The 14,060-nt window shown below is 44.0% G+C and overlaps 2 protein-coding genes across 3 annotated transcripts; one reads left to right on the top strand and one right to left on the bottom strand.

Moving 5' to 3' along the window:
* Positions 1-3,680: 3,680 nt before the first annotated feature.
* LOC105692118 (arginine kinase-like) lies at positions 3,681-6,754 on the bottom strand. The gene is made up of 3 exons (XM_012411122.3): positions 6,085-6,754; positions 5,807-5,972; positions 3,681-5,148 (listed from the first exon to the last, which is right to left on the bottom strand). The coding sequence occupies exons 1-3, from the start codon at positions 6,580-6,582 to the stop codon at positions 4,697-4,699; spliced, it is 1,116 nt and encodes a 371-aa protein (XP_012266545.2). The 5' UTR covers positions 6,583-6,754; the 3' UTR covers positions 3,681-4,696.
* A 58-nt stretch (positions 6,755-6,812) lies between these two features.
* LOC105692016 lies at positions 6,813-12,211 on the top strand. Of its 2 annotated transcripts, XM_012410883.2 has the most exons (7): positions 6,821-7,289; positions 8,658-8,780; positions 9,319-9,381; positions 9,445-9,507; positions 9,764-9,805; positions 10,335-10,409; positions 10,849-12,211. In XM_012410883.2, exons 1-7 carry the CDS (start codon positions 7,230-7,232, stop codon positions 10,921-10,923), a joined length of 501 nt encoding a protein of 166 aa, XP_012266306.2. In that variant the 5' UTR covers positions 6,821-7,229; the 3' UTR covers positions 10,924-12,211. The 2 variants fall into 2 exon arrangements, with proteins under 2 accessions (XP_012266308.2, XP_012266306.2); XM_012410885.2 differs by lacking the exon at positions 10,335-10,409 and having other exon boundaries at positions 6,813-7,289.
* Positions 12,212-14,060: the final 1,849 nt, after the last annotated feature.

The raw sequence follows: 14,060 nt of genomic DNA, 5'->3' as shown, positions 1-14,060 counted from the left end.
GTTGACGCCGAAACGAGGACACGGAAATATTGAATAAATACAAATGAGTAAAGTTGAGCGCGCTGCGGTCCGCCGGAGAGCCACGCCGAATATAAGCTTCTCGTGTTACAGTTGATCAGTTTAGCCCCAGCCGACCTTTGATCGTTTCAGTTGAAAGATTCCGTAAATGATTGCTCCGGAGTCTAAGACGTCGGTGAGATTGCCGGCGGTATCCTCCGAATCGGATAAGAATCCAACGGAGCGTGAGTCGGAGAAATCCCGGTGCGCAACCTCCGCAACGCGAAACAGGCTTCAAATGACGCAAATCGACGCCTCTCATCCACTGGCAATAAACGTTCGATTAATTCATTAGACGCGAGATTTTAATCAGCGCGGATACGGAGTTTCGAAATTTCGAGGGAGGGAAACGTCGTCGGGCGGCGAGAGGAATAATTTTTCCCCGCCGACTCGCGGCGAGGTCGAGTGATTTTCTCGATAAATTCTAAAAACCCGGTGGTTTATTATCGATGGATTTATTATTTTTCGATAAAGGGAATGTTTCGATTTCCACATCGACTACGTCAGTTTACCAGTTCTCGATTCAGTTGAGAAAGCTTTTCAAACAATTTGAAAAGCTGAGCTTTCATTTCGAATAACGGGAGAAAATGTCGCGGTATTCGAACCCCCGCTCTATAAATATACAACCACCGACTCTGTATCCCTATCGTTGAAAGCTGCGACGGTATTCGACCCGCGAGTGGATAAAGTAGAGGAGAAACGTTACACCCTACCAAAGTCCTCGGTCAATCGTATTGCAAATTTATTTCATCCCTGTACCTACACTCGCTCTTCCTATACCTAATCATTTCTAGTTCATTCCGGCGCAGCGATATAGGTATGTACATACAATATGTACTTATTATACCCCCGCGACGAACTTCTCGGCGATAAAATTCAAGTTCTCCTGGCCACGTCTCAAATGTTATAACCGACGGGAATTTATGGCGTTACGTCGTATATTTCAAGCCGTTGCGTGCGTCACCTCGATCTTTCAGCCGTGAGGAATATTCACGTACATCGCAATATTCGAAATCCATTTCAAAGTAAATGAATTCTTCTTTGTGTATATTCATATTGATTGTTACGCACGCGTAGTATGACGACTCCTCGATGTTACCGTTACGATGATCCGACTCGCGGTTGATAAGGTAAACGTGATACAAGGTTCGAGGAAAATTTATGAGCACACGACCGGAGCTTTATGCGTCTGATGTAGCACATCGATACTTGGTTAAACGAAGTGAATGATTTCGACGGTGGGAAAGTGGGGTTGACTTAATCTAATCTTGTACATCATATTTTCTCCCATGTGATTTTCCAAACGCGGAGTTCTACCGGCTTTTGTAAAACAAAAAAAAAAAAAGGAGTGCAACGATGATAATAATAAAGCGAAGTAAGCACAGCCGAATGCGTTCGAAATATCGTGTTTGGAAAAAAAAAAAAAAAACTGGACGAAATAAAATAGTCCGAAACGAGGAAAAATGTTTTCGGCGATTTCGATGTTTCATTTGTGTTCCTTGCGTTTTGATGCTCGGTGGCCATTGTTTAGCCGGTACAGGTACACGTGCACCGCAGACTTTCAACCATGGCGTCGATTCGGTCAGCTGCGTAAATTGGAAACCGCAGGCGGATTATCGCGTGGTTCTTCGCATGTGAACTAAATTCACTTCCATTACCCGCGCAATCCTTGCAGGAGCCAGCCCGCTCAACGCCAGATAACACGCCGTTGGAAAATCCATGATATCTGCGCTATCTTATCTCGTGTGTTGCCTCCGGCGTAGCCCCTCGGGGGATCCGTCCGAGGGGATTCCCGGTCCACCCCGTCTTATTCTCTCGCCTCTGTTCCCCTTCAGCTGTAACTCCGCCGTGTACCTGTTGTCGCTTGTTTCGAACGACGACGAGGTAACCGTCACGGTAGCGAGGATGGTCATTTTTCAAGGGGGGGAAAAACGGCGGCGAAACGGTCGTCGGTGTACCGATGAAATTCCGTGCGATCCCCCCGCTTACCCCCGCGTGATTCGAAAATTTGTTAAACCGGATTTTAACCGGAAGACATCACCTCGGGCCGTTTCTAGGATCGTCTGCGGGCGCCGAGGACCTCGGTAAGGCGAGGAGCCCCGACCCCCCCCCCCCCCGGACCCGAGAGAACGCGTCGAGGTGTTTATCTGCAATTACGGGCCAATGGACCGGACCGTGGCCGAGCCACTTTACGAGTTCGGCGTCCCCGGGTTCCGTCCCAGCGGAACAGTTCCTCGCTCGGAATGGTACGGGGCTCCCCTTTTGCAACCGTACGTGAAAATTAACCTTTTGACGCCGTCTGCGGAACGGCGAGACGATCCTCGTTGTCCGCTTGTCACCACGTGCTCAAACCGCCAATCCCACCTAATTCGGGAAGGTTGTCCAGTTGTCTCACCGCAGCTGGCGACTACGTTCCGCCAGTTTTGTTCCCTAATTTTTACTCACAATCAGCTATCCGTAAGCAGGTTCAGCGGGGGCGTTGACCGTGACCAAGTGGCTTCCGGAATTTCACCGTATTTGGGGTAAGATTTGCCTACTCTGGAGGAAAAGAATCGCAAACATCGATTTCGGGATTTGACGCAATTTCAGGGGTAACGATGTAAGCGAATTTGATCCGAACGCAGGCGGTTCGGTGTTTATGGTTGTATTTTACGTTACTACAGTTGACACCGTGCCAATTAGAGGCCGGGCTCCCCCAAGTTTTTGTCGGCTTGTTTCCACGGTTGTTTGCTCTTCTTGTTTATGTATTTGAGGTATTCGTTGCGCGTGTATAACGTGTATTGTCGCCGGTTCAGGTGTGATATTTTAATTAGATTCAAGAGCAACGCAGAGATTTCGGAACGGAGGAGCGGTATCTTTGCCTTCCCGGTCTCTCTCTCTCTCTCTCTCTCTCTCCCCCCTTCTTGTTTGAACTCTTCGCCGTCGTCGGTATACCTACTTTCGCCCCGCCGCCGCCGCCGCCGCCGCCGCGCCGGTTGAGATAAGAACTTGAGGAGTCTATAATTTACATACGCAGCAACTTATAAGCTTCGATGTACAACGTAAGTACCTACCTACCTACCTACCTACCTACCTACCGTACCGTACGTCTGTGTAGGGTACAAAATAAGCCCGGATCACATGCGGTGGCATGCGCTATTAAATCTACATGGAACGCAGTTGTCCGTGCGGTGCGCTAAGTGGACGTGAAATATGAAGAGGTAAGGGGTAACAATTTCCCCCTCGCCAAAAAGTATGACAATAATTGTCACGATTAAACGTAAAATGTGATGTTCACCGTAGATTTCGCGGTGTAATTTTATTCGCTCGTTTTTTTTTGTTTTTTTTTTTGCTTTTTCTCTTTTTCTTTCTTCTGTTTCGCAATATCCGGACGGAGTATAACTCGTTCGATGTTTCAGAAGGTCTGTAGTATAGTCGAATCAAGATCTTGAAACACCCCTGGGATTCTTCATTGAGACAAAGGAGCAATTTAGACAACATTTATCGGGCAACTTTATACACCGAGCGAATAGAGAGCGAGAAAGAGAGAGAGTGAAATTTTCGGCCCTCGAGTTATTTCTTGCTCTGTTGGAAAAATTATCTCCACTCCGGAACTTGAGTCGTTTGAAAAAGAGAGAAAAAAAAAAAAGAAAAGAAAAGGGAGGGAGGGAGGGAGTAAAAAAAAAATTCCCATGGAAATGGTTAAATACTACTCCGACAATTCTTGCCAATTATCATGACTCTAAAACACCGATAACTTCGTATATGAGAACCTTATTTGACAAGTAAAGTTTTACTTTTATATCCGGGACGTCGACTGCAGGGCGACCTTTTTTTTTTTTTTTTATTTTTCCATTCCCTCTTTTATTTTTCGAACTAAACTTTGAAATATCACTAAGAAAAATGAACGAACACCAACCGGTAATATCGTTCCCTCAAACGAATCCATTTTTTTCCATTTTTTTCCATTTTTTTCTGTTTTTTCTTTTTTTCTTTCCTTCTTTTCCACTACGTGTATAAGAAACCCGCGCTACTTAAATTTATCATTACTCCGCGTAGACACGTCGTTGAAAACCCCGCTTCGGAAATTACATTCAAAGTTGGGAACGAACAACGTCCCAGCTTGCTACAGTCAATTATATCAAGTCTCTATTCAAGAAAATCGTTTTACTCGTTGCTATAGGTAATTCGGTACACGAGAACGTTCTCGAGTATTTCGATACTTTTGTCATTGTACGTCACCGTACGGGGTTATTCCTTCGGAACGAACCGATTCCGTTGAGGTTTCAAGAATTGAGCGACATTTACATGATTAAATATCGTGCACATTTCAGAAGTTGAGTATTAGAATAGCGAGCGACGTGCGCTAACGTTCACCGAATGCCATGGAGTGTACGACTTTTTTTGATTTCAATTTTTGCTCAATTTTTTTTGCCGAGTAATTTTGGCGGCTCTTAAAGATCATCGGACGATCGTTGAACCTCCCCCCCCCACGCGACAAATGAAGAAATGAAGAAAGAAGTTCGGAGAAGGCGTTCTTCGTCTTGATTCATGAGAGAGGAGCGTGAGTAGGAATAATATACGGTCGATATATATTAGCGGCAGGTCTGGAATATGAAATCCCTGGAGATGAGTGCGCCGTGCGATATCCCGTATAAGATCAGCTTTCTTTCTCGAGTCTGATCATTTCCAGGACGCCGTTCCTCATTTCTATCAAAGCTTCGTACTCCGTCAATCCCATCCTCCGCTTGTTGCTTATATCAAAAACTCCGCCTTCTCCCTCTTCGTGTTCGCCTCTGGTACCTCTGACTTGGAGGTTGTACATCCCCGCGATTTCCTCGAACTTTTTCAAATTCGCCGACAATTTTGGCAGCTTCGCGTGCACCGAGGCGCGCACGGCGTTACCGAGATTCGTTGGGCAAAAATTAAGGTAGCCGATTCTCTCGTTTCTACTGAACGTCAATTTTCGCTCCAGCGACGTGACAGCCCTAACCAGTCGCTCGTAGACCTCGCCCAAATCTCCACCCTCTTGCATCGATATTATGCGAAGATGATCCTCCTCGTTACACCAGACTAAGAACGTCTTCGCGTCGTTCAAGTATATCCCTCTACCTGCGAAGAGTAGGAAGAAAAATAAAAACAAACAATAGAGTCAAAACGAATTCAACGTTTGGTGGAATAAAATTTTCCCATATCTCTCTTTTTCATCGTAAATCACCGGTGTCAACGCGTAATGACAATTCCAGGGGAATAGAGCGACGATCTCCTATTGCAAGTAAAACTAGACGGACCATTATTCGGGGATAGATTAGCTCGAAAAGCTGCGGATAACACAGCGGGAGCCCAATCGAACGCGCAAAGTATACCGGGTATTCTTCTGTGATTTGGAGGCTATCTATACATATACACGCGCGCGCGGTCGCGACGCCGGCTGGGATAGATTCGAGCCATTCAAAGTCCTATTACCGAATCCCAGGAATTAAGAAGTTGGAGGATTTCGTTAAAGCTTTATAGATCCGCGGATTAGGGATAAGGCTCTATTGTCTGCTGATCTATTCCGTGGAACGCCGATGCCCTCGCGCAACTAACTCTCCCTCATTTTCCATTCATAACGTTTATATTTTCCTCGCCAATGAGAAACCTTCAGCCGTTACTCCATATCGGGGAGAAAATTAACTTTGCATATTCCCTACAGCGAACGCGCTTTGACGGACGACTTTAAGCCGTCGAGACGGTCCGAGAGTTATTAAATTAAAGATAAACGTCTCACCCGTTGGCCAGTATTTACAGGCTTCGGCCGCCTGAAGGAATCGATCGCCTTCCTTGAAGAGGAAATGATCGTCGATCAGCTTTTTCTGTACATCCTTCTGCATCCCCGTCAACGGATAATACTGTCCCTTCAACTCCCCCTCCAATTTGCCGAACGCTTCCACTACCTTCGAACGATTACACGCGAATTATGTCAACCAAATCGGAGATCGGTTCATCGCCCAAACTCGAGTCGTTCGATTTTTTTTTTGATTTTATTTTTTTATTTCTCACGAATACCTGTGTCTGAATCTCTTCGTACTGGCTCTCGGTCATACTGGGGTTGAAAGGAAAGTCGGCGAGTGATCGCCCGGTGCGCACCCTGGTCGATATGACGTACTCTCCCGAAGGATCCAAGTTTCCCATGTCAGCGGGACTCCCCCAGTCCGGCAGGGGATGAATGTCCTTGGAAGTGAAGCCTCCGTGATAATCTTCGATTATTGGATCGAACAATTCGGCGAACAAAGTATAGGCCTCGGGATCAGGCGCGTAGATTCCGACTCCGGAATCCAAATTCTTAAGTCCGGACTGAATTACGTGCAGGAGGGTCGATCCGTAACTTGTTTTTCTTTTCTTAAGCTGATCAAAGATTTCGCGCGTCAGGTATTTCTTTAGAAGCGACGGGCTGTTGCTCGTACTTAGCAAATCGTAACCCTCCTCCAATTTCTCGAGGGTTGCCGGATCGACGGCCATTGCCGCCGATTTTTTTCGACACGAGCACAACCGTTTGTCGCACATTTTTCTTATTATTTTTATTTCTCTGTCTTATCGAATCCGAATAGCGGTGAATCCGATACGACGTATCATCGACTCGGCGACTACCGTTCGTTCGGAAAATTTCACTCCATTTGACGTGTGAATTTTGGATTTTTTTTCCTCGGAATTTACGAGGACGACGAAACGTCGGCGGGGTCGTAACGATATTTGAAGATCGTTGCCGATTCCTATTTTGACGCGACACCGAAAAAAACAAAAAAAAAAGGGGGCGGGAAAAAAAATAAAGACGTACCGCAGGGTCCCAGCGATAATTTCACGGTGGTTCTTCCCGGTCTTGAAAATTCAAGTGAGTAAAATGAGGCGAATTTCCCACGAGTCATTGTGCGACCCGTAATGGGATAGGACTTTAATGAATGAAAGTTAAAAGTTTGCGTGCGGGAAACGAGCGGAACAGTTCCTTGCGAACAATTGAAGTGTTACGTGAGACATGAGCTTGCCACGTGACGTCAGAAATTGTTTGGCATTTTATCATGGGGAATGAAAATTGTTACTCGTTGTGCGGTGGCCGATAAAATTTTATTTTTTCGAAGAAATCAAGTCATCGATTGACGAGTGAAATAAGGGGGAAGAGAGAAAAAGAGAAAGAAAAAAAAAAAAACAACAAAGTAATGGTTACCACCGGGATGTCGTTTTGCTACTCCGGTTCCCCGCACGGTCTGGATTCGCTGGTAAGCTTCCGAGAACCCCGGAGTAGAGAAAAATAGTTGGCGAATCAAAGCGACGTACGGACAGGTTAAATATTTCAAGCTGACAACGTGTTTACCGGATCTAGTGTATAAATACAGTCGGCGAATAGAGTCCGGTATCCTCCCGCTCCGTGTCCGTTTGTTCGATCGGATAAAAGCTCTCGCATTATCTTCCCTTGTCGAAGGTTAACGCGCTCGTGGCAATCGCGATGCTCAAGAACACCGAGGGTTAACAGTCGTTCGTGTTAATCTCGATTCCCCGAGAGCTTTTACTTTGAAAGCGCACTTAGGTTACAGCGTATTGAAGAGAGAGAGAGAGAGAGAGAGATGGAGAAAGAAGGAGGTAGAATGGGAAAATCGGAAGCAAATATAAAAAGAAGGGAGAACGTCTTGCAGGAATTAATGGAGATACGATGGTCGTCGAGAATCGCGTTGGAATAATATTTTAATGGCAACCAGGTGGCCGAAGACAGGGGGGAGAGATGGTGTGTACGGTGCAGGGTAACTCCGGCGATAAGTATGACAAAAGGCCGTGGAAGTTGGCTTCTTCAAAAAGCTCGAGAGAGAGAGAGAGAGAGAGACAGGGGGCGACGGTCACGTGAGACGTGCTTTTCGGGGCATTTCGTAGTACAAACACGTTGAACGCACGTTATAGAGAAGGATACGAATCTTCGAGGGTTGGAAAAGGGTCAAGCGTGATTTCTCAGCAAACCCCGAGCCAACTTTGAAGAGATTGAAATTTTTCTCGGTTGTTTTATGTACTTGTAAGTTTGATACATATAACCGGGTATGTGCATGCATTATGTATAGCGGCGGGTGTACGGGTGTATTTACATCGTTACCAGACGGCAATCACTTTCTCATGTCGTGACCGGGTGGTTGGTTCACGTGGAGTCGCATTGCGTCACGACTCAACGGAGATTATATCGGGAACTCCTGTGACTTTCAAAACCCGAGCCGACCACCAGTCATTTTCATCACGACTCCCCCGTGTTTAGCGTCACGTTTCACAATGGCGTTCTCTTGATAATTACTATTTTATTTTTTAAAAACATAACAGAGGGTAAAATAACATTCCCGTAAATACGGCACAAGGTTGCAAGTATAATTGCAATAAAGAAAATTAGAACAATTCGAGCATTCGTTGGGCTGAACTCGGTTGACCTTAAGAAAGGGCAAACACGTCGGCGGTGTTGCGTCGTAACGGGGCGTATACGTTATATCTATACGTCGCACATACCTACCTTCAATCCGAAGGGGGTTCGTGTATATCCTCGTTTTACGACGTCGGTTAGTTCAGTGATTTATACTTTCGCCAAGTTTAACCGGTTAATGTTCTTCATTTTTCAGGCGTACCAGCTCAAGTCGAGGGACAACGATCTCAGATTTTTATTTCACCTGGACGCCCCATGCGGAATCATAACTTTTATCATGTCATCGTTCGCGGCGCTATTAATTGCTTCCGCGCTTATAGTGAGTCGAATGGTTTGCCACTTGATCGAAGCTTCGAATCCGAATGATTCGGATAAGAATTTATCGACGCGTAACGTGGATCGTTTCGAGTCGCGCGCGCGGGGGGGGGGGCAACGTAGCCTTTTCAATTATCAAGGTTTCCCATGTTTTTCACCTATTAACGCCAACTTAGAGCCCACAGTCACCCGGTAAGGTAATTACTCACGTCTGCTGGGGCAAAACTTTCCAAATGTTTTGGCACCTAGTGACGGCTCTGGTTCGCCCTAAGTAACGACGCAACTTTATAATTATCAGATAACGGTTACTTTGAATTGAACTTCGGGCTAGAGAAAAGCAACTCCCTATCTAGATATAGCGACCTTCGTCACCCCGCGTACCCGGCGTTATCCCTTTCTATTGTACCGTGCGAAGGCATCGGCGTAAATAATTACGGAATTCTTGAAAAGTCGGGATTTCCTAACGCGCTAATTACACCGCTTGTTTACTGCAGATTTTGGATTCGCTTCGTATCTCGCTTCATCGAATACCTTATTTACAGAGCATCGCCACGGTCGGCAGAAACGAGAAAATATCCAAAAGGTTACAGGACGACGCCGATCAGGTTGGTCATTTTTGTAACCCGTAGTTAAAAGTACGACGATGACCGAGTGTTCGAACGTTGCAGAAACTTCCGAGAAAGGAGAGCGTGTTGGATATCAGACCTGCGTATAATTGCATTCACAAACACGTGAGTAGATTGGATTCGGTGGAATTAACTTTCCAGTCAGTCAAGGACATTTGATTCAGCTTACAAATTCTTCATTATTTTTATAAATGATATAATTTTTATAATCCTTTTTCAATGATCAAAAATCGACTGTCACGTCTAATCGCCGACCCTTCTGCAAATTTTATGCAAAAATTTGATGGTTTTTAGATTGGTCAATTTTTCGTATTCCCTTCTCTTATTCCATCGAACACTTAAATTATTCAAATGTTTTCAGCTCAAGCAGACCGACGTCTTTCAAGAGAAAGCCAAGAGAACCGTGAGTTTTCGCTATACAATATTCATGCATTCAAAACACGAAAATCCTTTCACCTAATTTATTTCTTCAATTATACAAGGATTAAACCGATTCGAGAAAAAATGATCAATTTTTCGATTTTATGCCTCTCGCGAACACTCGGATACCTCTTCACCGTGAAAAATTCAATAGCTATCGCAGTTTTCGCTTCCAATTTTGCATCTATTACCCGTTTGAAGTTGACTTAAAAAATAGAAAAACGGAAAAAAAAATGTTTTCGAAAATTTAAAAATGTGGAAGCAAAAACATCTTCCGGAATATTTATTGATCCAGAAAAACTACTCGTGTCCGTGTTTAATCCGACGTAATTGTTTTAGGTTTTCAAGTGTATTGATCGGTTTTAATTTTCAACTAGACAGAAAAAAAGGTAGATGGACTGTTTTTTTTTTTTCATCAAATTTAATTTCACGAGGGTACCAAACACATTCCGACAGAATCTCAAACTTGAGCGTAATTCTTTGCACCAGTCTAATGTGTGAACTCCTAATAGCTGTGGAAGGAGCGGCTCGAGATTGAAATAATGAACAGCAGAATATCTTGCATGAACAAGCTCCTTAATCCAGAGGTACGCACAGATAAAAGATACTCCTTCCTTCTCTCGTTGAAAATCTTTTACCTCTTTAACCGGCCAACTACTGTAGCAGTGATTGAAATTTGTTGGAAGTGAAGTGAATCCGAAGCCATCTCGCGCGGTGCAGTAGCGGGTACCTAAGTTCTCGGTAATCGTTGGATAAATTTGTAGAATAATAATCGCGATAGGAGATCTAAGAATTTGCGGAACGAGTTGAAAGCTCGCGATGAATTAAATCCGAACGTAAACGACTTCCGTATAATTATACCAGACGTGTAACGAGTCATCGTAATAACCATCTATTCCCTGTATAGTATCGATCGATGCGAATAACCTCCGCTATTCTCCAACCGTCGAAATCCATATATCCTCCGTTATTATCTTCATCGATTCGCCCCGATCTAAGAGACTACTGCTATCTTCTCCTCGACAGGCACCGAAATCGCAATGGCGAAAATCAAGATCACCGAGGGTATTTTGCCGTAATATGGAGCCCGTGACGGCGTAACGAACGATCGTCGACGCCGGACGAGAGAGAGAGAAAAAACCAAAAACGAACAAAAATAATTTGAAACAGAGAAGAAAAAGAAAGCGAGAAAAAAAACAAAGAAAAGTTCGCGGGATGGCAATCAAAATTCTCAACGGGGTATACGCCGGTCGGGAGAACGCGCGGTAATTCACAGTGTTCGATTTGTTACGGATTATTTATCGTTACGGTATTCGGAAGCTTTCTATCACCACTTGCCCCCTTCGGACGTACGTGCGAACTGCGAGCACAAATTTCGTTCGACAGTTGGACAAAGTTGAGTATAAAATATGCACTTCGTCATAACGTCACCGCACCGCACACCCATAAATACGACCCTCCAGCTGCAGCAGTTCCGCAATATGTGAACATATCCAACGTAAATATACCTGCGTTCCATTTGATTTTTATCTTTTTTTTTTTTGTTACTCCTTCGCCGATGCTTTACTTCCTGCGCCCCGATGGCGTAAAAATATCCCAAGATTTGGGTCTTCTTGGAATTAACTTTTACTCGGAATTATACGCGATTTTATGAGGATATTTACGCAGGTGATCCACCGCATATGGTACGTACAAAAACGTTGCGGGGATGATATTTTGTTTTGTTTTTATTTATTTATTTTTTTTATTTTCTGCAAACGCACGGTGAATTTTTACTTTCGGAATATATAACGAACTAGCTGCGGCTATAATTAAGTTCCGGTCATTGAATCAATACCATCGAACTGTCGAATGCACGTACAATTTACCCTTTGCTACGATTCACTAATTACCGAGTGGATTGATTCTCCCGTTGCCATTACCGGAGCCAATCAAGCGTGGAACATCTGCAGTAACAGATGCGAATTGATCGGATGAACCGTAAAATTCTTGACCAATTCGCGCCAGGATAGAATCGAATCGCCGGAAAATAGAGGACGCGCGGCTTGTATTATAAATCGGCAAAGATGATGCGCGCGTATACACGTGTATATGCAATAACACACCTGTATATATATAAATCTACATAAATACGTCAAACGAACGACAAATTGTTGTGCCGTTTCGGAACGAGGAGTTTTTTTTGTTTTTTTTTATTTTATTTGCTTTTAAATAAAATGAATGAAAAAATGAAACAATAATAATAATCATCGGACGGAGTTAAAATAAAGCCACGTACGTACGTACGAAACGGCCCCCATGCACTCGCTGCCGAATGAACCAACCAGATAACGTAAATATCCTACCATGCGAATAAATTTCTCTCTCTCTCTCTCTCTCTCTCTCTCTCTCTCTCTCTCTCTCTCTCCGAATGATAAGCGGTTGTCAAACCCGTTCGTATACGTATACGCAATGCCGCGTATTCATTTAAGCGTAATACTTGCGTTGAATAATTTTTAGCTTACGCGGAAAACGATGTAATACTTAAAAAATCATAGTACGATTTTTCATTCGCTTGTATTTCACCCGACGGTTGATCACGTGGAAGAAATACTTTTTTTTTTTACCCTTTTACGAGTATTAGGTAGGCAAATTTACATAATTATATATTTATAAGCGTAGAAATCGATGAGATTTTGTTAGGTAATTGTGCAACTGAGAGGGTAGAACTAAACGCTGTGCCGTCTCTAGAACGTAGAGATCTTTTATTATACCTTATACTTTGGAGAATGACGCGACGTTGAGGAATACTCTTGAGAGCTTTGAGAGAATTAGGGACCGTCTGCAGAAACGCCCAGCATCTAATACGTATTTATCTTAAAAGAAGCTTACTCGGTTGGACTCTTTGTGAAAAAAAAAATAAAAATAAAAAGATCTAGATGCTAATTCAATTTACTGAACATTCGTGTATTTTCATATTCGTTATTATAATTATATTTTCTCTCTTTTCATTCTGTTCCACCGTCGACCTTGAAACGAGATACATCGATCTCTGTAAAAATTGAAGATGCTGCGGCGTGTTCGGCGGGCGAACGAAAAAAAAAAAACAAAAAAAACCGCAGCTTAGTTTTCGGTTACTATTTTTTTTTCAATTTCTCTTTCATTTCTTATTCGTCTCGTTTCCACTCGCCGAAGCTAAACGCAGGCGGGGTATCGCAAATTACTACGTATAGAATCCGCGAGTAAAGCAGCGGTCGCAGATTATAATCGCCGCTATTATCGGACTTGAACTTTTTTCACGTCCTTGTGATATTGCGGTTACAGGCATAAAAACTATAAGCATATAAAAATTGTACGAGGCGGCCGTATCACCTGCAGGGGTATAGGACATTCGCGTACAGTCTCAGCGCATTTCAAGAAGTCTATGGGATGACCTTTCAATTCGTCGAAAGAAATGTCTACGGCCGAAGATAAAAAAAGAGCTTGCATAAAAGTGCGACGATTTTATAATTTTTTCTCTCTCGTTTCTCCCCGCGTAAAATGCAGCGTAACTGAAAAATATACGTGCAGTTTATAGCGCGAGAATATAGGCGACTGGGAAAAAAATGAGAAGAAAATTTCAAGATGCGCGAAGATATCGTCTTACGTGCCGATCACCGTGCACGTCGCACCTGTCCGTACGTACGCGTGTGTGTGTGTGTGTGTGTGTGTGTGTGTGCGAAAAGGAGGGAATAAAAAACGAATAAAAAAAAACGTTGCGAGGCGGTGCGAAAAAATAAAATGAAACCAGCGGGTTACGCACACTTTCGTCCGTTACGTATCGGTAAAATGGAAAGATTCAGGCGGAAATTGTACGCGTCATACGGTGTCAAGCGTGTAAGACGTTAGATTTCGTTGGCGTTTCTTCCCTAACCGTTTTACATTCCCTTCCGGCCATCGACAAAAGAACGAACGACAAACGGTGAGACGCGAGGTGGTGTACGCGTTCCCACTTGAATTTTGTCCGTAAAAAAATAAACCGATCGCAATGGGGAAAAATGGAATTTCAAAGCGCGGGGCTTTGAGTTAAAAGCTGCTGTATCGACGCCACGCGAAATTCGAGCATACGGGTACATCACGGCGTCCAAGGAAGGGGATTTTTTTCGTTTCGATTCTTGAATCAATTATGGGCGGGAATTAAGCGAAACGAGTTAGCGCATTCGGCAGTGATTTTACAAGAGCGTTGGTCGCGCTTTACCGAGCCAACGAAGACGAAAGAT

The sequence above is a fragment of the Athalia rosae genome, chromosome 2, assembly GCF_917208135.1.
Source record: "Athalia rosae chromosome 2, iyAthRosa1.1, whole genome shotgun sequence".
Lineage (NCBI taxonomy): Eukaryota > Metazoa > Arthropoda > Insecta > Hymenoptera > Athaliidae > Athalia > Athalia rosae.
The sequence above is the reverse complement of the archived record's forward strand: the minus strand, read 5'-3'. Positions and strand labels throughout refer to the sequence as shown.

What these genes read in the sequence shown, in the direction of transcription:
- LOC105692118 (XM_012411122.3), bottom strand. Translation starts at nt 6,582, where the DNA reads ATGTGCGACAAACGGTTGTGCTCGTGTCGAAAAAAATCGGCGGCAATG. An exon ending in ACGAAGAGATTCAGACACAG is followed by an intron (nt 5,973 to 6,084) that starts GTATTCGTGAGA and finishes AATCGTTCGAAG; the next exon opens with GTAGTGGAAGCGTTCGGCAA. An exon ending in CTGTAAATACTGGCCAACGG is followed by an intron (nt 5,149 to 5,806) that starts GTGAGACGTTTA and finishes TACTCTTCGCAG; the next exon opens with GTAGAGGGATATACTTGAAC.
- LOC105692016 (XM_012410883.2), top strand. Translation starts at nt 7,230, where the DNA reads ATGGTTACCACCGGGATGTCGTTTTGCTACTCCGGTTCCCCGCACGGT. An exon ending in CGCACGGTCTGGATTCGCTG is followed by an intron (nt 7,290 to 8,657) that starts GTAAGCTTCCGA and finishes TTCATTTTTCAG; the next exon opens with GCGTACCAGCTCAAGTCGAG. An exon ending in TAATTGCTTCCGCGCTTATA is followed by an intron (nt 8,781 to 9,318) that starts GTGAGTCGAATG and finishes CCTTATTTACAG; the next exon opens with AGCATCGCCACGGTCGGCAG.